General features: G+C 33.5%; 1 protein-coding gene across 1 annotated transcript in view; it reads right to left on the bottom strand.

The window, feature by feature from the left end:
• Window positions 1–1372: 1372 nt before the first annotated feature.
• CAPZA2 (capping actin protein of muscle Z-line subunit alpha 2) overlaps window positions 1373–6000 on the bottom strand; it is a 56257-nt gene continuing 51629 nt past the window's right edge. Inside the window, exons 9-10 of the mRNA XM_034670953.1 lie at window positions 3225–3287; window positions 1373–2378 (exon numbers count right to left, since the gene is read on the bottom strand). Coding sequence (XP_034526844.1) covers window positions 2238–2378; window positions 3225–3287 — 204 coding nt within the window. The 3' untranslated portion in view covers window positions 1373–2237. The remainder of the gene's footprint in view (window positions 2379–3224; window positions 3288–6000) is intronic.

Raw genomic sequence — 6000 nt, 5'->3', positions numbered from 1 at the left:
GTTCCACAGGCTATCATTACAAGCTTGCCCCCTCTTCCCCTGGTCAGTCAGCCTCTCTTGGCAAAACCACAACCTTGGTTAAATTCAATTCATCTACTCTATGCCTGCACCCATGCAGCTCTACATGCTTAAGAGAGCCATACTCGCTAGTCTCACTCAATTGTCACTAACTTTGAGTTAGGCTTCATTTGGTCTGGCTACAAAACCCTGTCACCCAGGTCTATTCACTCTCCTGCTCTTCCAGCCCAGAGGACCCCTCTACCTCCTGTCTCCAGTATCTAACTGCTATATGGTATTTCCCCTTGAAATAGAACAGTGAGCTCCTGACCAGCCCACCCCTCAATTTCTCAACCCCAAAATGTCTCTGACATTTCTCTTTATCTCATATTCCACAACCAAATTTTGGCATATCTTTTTTATTTTACCTTTAATGCATATCCAGAACTCACTACCTCTATAGCCTATAGCTACCACCTCAGACCAAGCCTGCATTTGTTCTCAACTAGATTACTGCACGAGCCTCCTAACTATACCGCTAATTTTACCCTTGCCTCCACTATACTTCACCTTTAAGTCATCACCTTAAAGACAAATGTATGTATTTTCAAGATTGCATTCTAGGCCATAAAACAGCCAAAGTAACTGACCTTAAGGGGATAAAAACCCATGGTAGTCCAACTGATACGGAGCCAGCCAATTAAGGATTCACCTAGTATTTAGTTCAGAATCAACCTAAGACTTTTGAAAATGTCTTTTAAAAAAGGGAAGAGATATTTAACATTGCGAATTCATTTCTTCAGAAATCCCAATATGGCAAAACTACAGAAAATGATTTAACCAAACTAGAGAAAACGATTTAACCCAAACTGTCAAATTTCATATTAAATTCTCAATGTTTTCAAAGCCCAACTCTGATTTTTAAAAAGAAATTAAATAACATGCTTTCATTGAGAAAACTTTTAAATTCTATACAGTTCAAGCTAATGAAATATTTTATTGTACATAATAAAAGTGGTGTTTTTAAAAAAACACTTCCAGGCCTAGACATCTCCAAGAGTATGTGAGGAAAGGATTCCACTGGAGTATAATAAGCAATACTCGACTGAATGAAACCATAAATCCACCCCCACTCTCTATAGTAAATACTAACATTCACCACAGGTTTGGAATTCCTGTAGCATCAGTAAATGTATATTTTAAAATATTACAAACATGCTTATGATGCATAGGAAGATGGAAAAATTTAGACTATAATGCACACCATATGTACTCCCAGCTTTTCTAATTTACAACCAGTTAAGAATCACAATATCCAAAGAAAGTATTTTAAAATAGTATACGACTCACTGATAAGTGATATTCTACTCAAATAAATAGGAAAATTTTCATTTTAATGTCACACTGAATTTCAGTACTTTTCAATCTAAGAAAAGAAATAAACTGAGACATGGTCATGAGTTCAGGATTATATATATTACAATTTGCCTTGTTATAATACATTTGTGGCTTATGATAAAAATAACTCAGGGACATATGGAGTTCAAGCTAATTTGCGTCACAAGAAAAAAGCATTAATGCATTTCTGAAATAAGTATTTTCATTTAATTTCAGAATCTCAAAACAGCATTAGACCTTGGCCTTGTTTAAAAAAAGTTTAGTTAAACACTAAGCTAGCTAAATAACCTTCTTGAAAGGTTCAAACACAATTGATATAGAAAATGCTTTCCCTCTAATCTCAATCTTACATAACTGGAAGAGGCGAGGGGGAAAAGGTAGACAATTTCTTTAGCAGCATATATGGCTAAATCCATCAACCACCTTAAACTAGAATGTCCATTATTGACCCCATTAAAAAGAACTGGGCAAATATCAAAAGTTACCCACTTCATAAACCAAAAGACAACAATTTAAGGGTTACGATAAGTAAAATATTTCTGAAACACTTCAAAAACTTTTAACATTAAACTAGAGGCATCACCTCTTAATTATAAGAAAGGTATAACAGAAAGTAAAAGACATTTAAACTAAACTGATTTTCAATCTTCTTTGAACAAAAGAAATGAAAAATAATGGTTGATTAGCTAAGCTTTGTGCTCTAACCAAACTAATTAATTACAGTGATTTTAAATGGCAACAGCCCATCTGACTGGGTAGCTTGACAGTTCTGAATACTTTTGCAATGATTTTTTTTTTTTAACGCAAAGACATTAAAATGATCCGGTCATGCAATGTTCATCTTATGCATTCTGCATCTCTTTGCCAATCTTGTAGCTAAGGATCTTGTTCCAATCAATCTTGGTGCGTGTAACTGGCAACTGTCGACGTAAGGCTTTGAAGGTAGTGTCCGACATTGTCTGATAATTCTCACTGATGGCGGTCTATGAAAAATAGTAGTTAAAAGTTTAAATAAAAGGAAGAGAACAATTTATAAAACACATATGTTTTAGAAAAACCTTTATTTAAGCAGCCTATTTCAGTTTTTTAAAAATAAAAAAAAAAAAAAAAAAGTCTAATAAAAACCCCAATGTGGTTTTAAAAACTGTTTAAAAGCAGCTAAGAGGGCCACCTGGGTGGCTCAGTCAGTTAAGCATTTGACTCCTGATCTTGGCTCAAGTCTGGATTTCACGGTTGTGAGTTCAAGAGTCACGTACTCTACCGACTTAGCCAGCCAAGTGCCCCTACAAGAAAAAGCCTATAATCATTTTGAATAATTAAATTTAATGAAATGAAATTGCAAATTAGATTTAATATTTGCATATTCTCATTTTGGATCTATTTTACTATTTCACTAAGAACAATTCTATAAATTATTGTTTCCAAGGAGCATTAATATGGCTAATCCACAAACTAAATATGTGAGTTCGAAAGTATAGTTTAGAAGCTGATAAAACATGTAAAAAATAATATAAGTGAAGTAAGACCTAAACAGATTACACATAATCTAAATACTTTGGGAAATACTTCATAAATTAAAACTTCCAATCAAGAACAAAGTAACCATTTAAAATCTTGGCATGTTGTGACTAACACTCAGAAATTACAGTTGGCTAAAACTGAGTTTTGGTCACATTTTCATAAATTTGCCACTGAATTAAAAACAAGCAAATAAACAAAAAATAAAAAAAAAACCCTATGTTTTATTATAGTGAAACAAATGAAAAAAATTCAGGCTATATCATTATTTAAGGCAAATATAAATCATATAATATTTTTGAAAAACATACCTGGTATTCATTTTCTGCAGCTTCTACAATCTTTATAAATTCTTTTGCTGTCTGCACCTCATTCTGAATAAAAAACATAACCAAAAGTAAATAGTAATTTAGACTACACTATTTCTTTTAAGTTTTGAATTTTTTTGAGTATAACTGACAAAGTTACAGTAGTTTCAGCTGTACAACATAGTGATTTAACAAGTTTATGCATTATGCTAAGCTCACAGTGTAGTTACCATCTGTCAACATACAATGCTATTACAGTATCATTATGTTTCTTATTCTGTGCCTTTTATTCCCATGACTTATTCATTCCATAACTAGAAGCCTGTATTTTCCACTCCGTTTCACCATTTTGCCCTTCCCCCACCCCAGCTCCCTCTGGCAACTATCAGTTTGTTCTCTATATTTATATATGCTTTTTGTTTATTCATTTTTTTCTTAATTCCACAGATGAGCGAAATCATATGGTATCTGACTTTCTCCATCTGACTTATTTCACTTAGTGTAATACCCTCTAGGTCCAACCATGTTGTTGTACATAGCAAAAAAACAAAACAATACAAAAAACAAACAAAACCCACATCCTTTTTTATGGCTGTGTAATATTCCACTGTGTGAGTATAACTGTAAAAACACAGTTATGTATGTGCATGTACCCCCCCATCCTCCTTATCCATTCATCTATTAGTGGATACTTCAAGTGCTTCCATATCTTGTCTATTGTAAATAATGTTGCAATAAACATTCCTGTATCCTTTTTTTTTTTTTTAAAGATTTTATTTATTTAGTTGACAGAGACAGCCAGCGAGAGAGGGAACACAAGCAGGAGGAGTGGGAGAGAAAGAAGCAGGCTCCCAGCGGAAGAGCCTGACGTGGGGCTCGATCCCAGAACTCCAGGATCACACCCTGAGCTGTAGGCAGATGCTTAACGACTGAGCCACCCAGGCGCCCCTCCTGTATCTTTTCTAATTAGTGTTTTCATTCTCTTTGGGTAAATATCCAGCAGTGAAATTATTGAATCATATGGTATTCCTATTTTTAAGATTCTCAGGAACTTCCATATCATTTTCCACAGTGGCTACACTAGTTTGCATTCCTACCAACAATGCATGAGGGTTCCTTTTCCTCCACATCCTTGCCAACACTAATTATTTCTTGTCTTTTTGATTTTAGCATCCTGACAGGTGAAAGGTGATATATCATTGTGGTATTGATTTGCATTTCCTTGATGATTAGTGATGCTGAGAATCTCTTCATGTGTCTGTTGGCTATCTGTATGTCTTCTTTAAAAAAGATGTCTGTTCAGGTCCTCTGCCCATTTTTTAATCAGACTGTTTTATTTTTTTGCTGTTTAATTGTCTAAGTTCTTTTTCTTTTTTTTTTTAGATTATATTTATTTATTGACAGAGAGGGAGAGAGAGCACAAGTAGGGGGAGCAGCAGGCAGAGGGAGAGGGAGAAGCAGGTTCCTCACTGAGGAGGGAAGCCTGATGTGGGGCTCGATCCCAGGACTCTGGGATCGTGACCTGAGCTGAAGGCAGATGCTTAATCAGCTGAACCACCCAGGCACCCCCTCTCTAAGTTCTTTATATATTTTGGATATTAACTCCTAATCAAATATATCATTTGCAAATATCTTCTGCCATTCAATAGGTTGCCTTTTTGTTTTGTTGCTGGTTTCCTTCACTGTACAAAACCTTTTTATCTGATGTAGTCCCAGTAATTTATTTTGCCTTAGGAGACATACTTTGAAAAATATTCCTACTGCCAAGGTCAAAAAAATTAATGACTGTGTTCTCTTCTAGGATTTTTATGGTTTCAGGCTTCACATTTAGGTCTTTAATCCATTTTGAGTTTACTTTTGTGTACACCACTTTTATTTTCAAATGAGTGTGTCAATATATGTATAGTTAATGCTTTACTATAGTTTAATAAATAACATAAAAATTATGACAAAGTGAAAATATTGTAAGATCAGTTATTCTAAATAAGTCCAAGGGCAAAAATATTTTAAAAGTCTACAGAACGAGCCTGGTTCCACTGTTTAAGGAAAGCAAAGTCTTAATAATCCATATTGATGAAAAATTCAATTATAACACTTAACATGAATTCAACAATCTTTACAGGTAAGAAGTTAGTCATAAATTTCTAATTAATGACTGTATCTAAACATTATCAACAGTATTTACCGCCATAACAATACATTTTAAAAACATTAGGAAAAGCTTATTTTAAAGTTTAAACTGAATTTATTGTAGTGTCTAAATATTTTCTGGAAAAATTTTAATATTCCAATATATGGATTTCTTTGCTTTTTTCCTAACAGTAAAAAAGTTAATAGAAATTTAGACTTTTTCATAAAACAGTGTTAATGTAAAATTCTCTAATATCTTACTTTATATGTTTTATATATTTACACATATGTATTTGTACTTCCATAAAACGTGCATTTTTCTGTCCAAAAACAGTTTAAAAAAAAAAAAAGGAAAGAAAGAAAGAAAAGAAAACCCTATAAAATAAAGTAAAAAATCCATTTCTAAAAAGCAGCACAAAAGGTGCATTGGTCAACTTTAATTACTATGACCACCTCTCAGCAACTCCATAGTCTGTAATTTTGTAGACAACTGTCTTTTAGGAAGAATCTTTGCTCAGTGTCAAACTAGAGAAGATAGTACCAAGTACCTTGTTATGCAAATAATGTTACATGTATGCACGTGTTATAAAACAATACCAAACACCGTGTCTCATGGAAAACCAGACATTAGTTTCTTTTACCGGAGAAT

The sequence above is a fragment of the Ailuropoda melanoleuca genome, chromosome 1 (genome assembly GCF_002007445.2).
Source record: "Ailuropoda melanoleuca isolate Jingjing chromosome 1, ASM200744v2, whole genome shotgun sequence".
NCBI lineage: Eukaryota > Metazoa > Chordata > Mammalia > Carnivora > Ursidae > Ailuropoda > Ailuropoda melanoleuca.
Note: the sequence above shows the minus strand (reverse complement) of the source record. Positions and strands in the feature narration are given on the sequence as shown.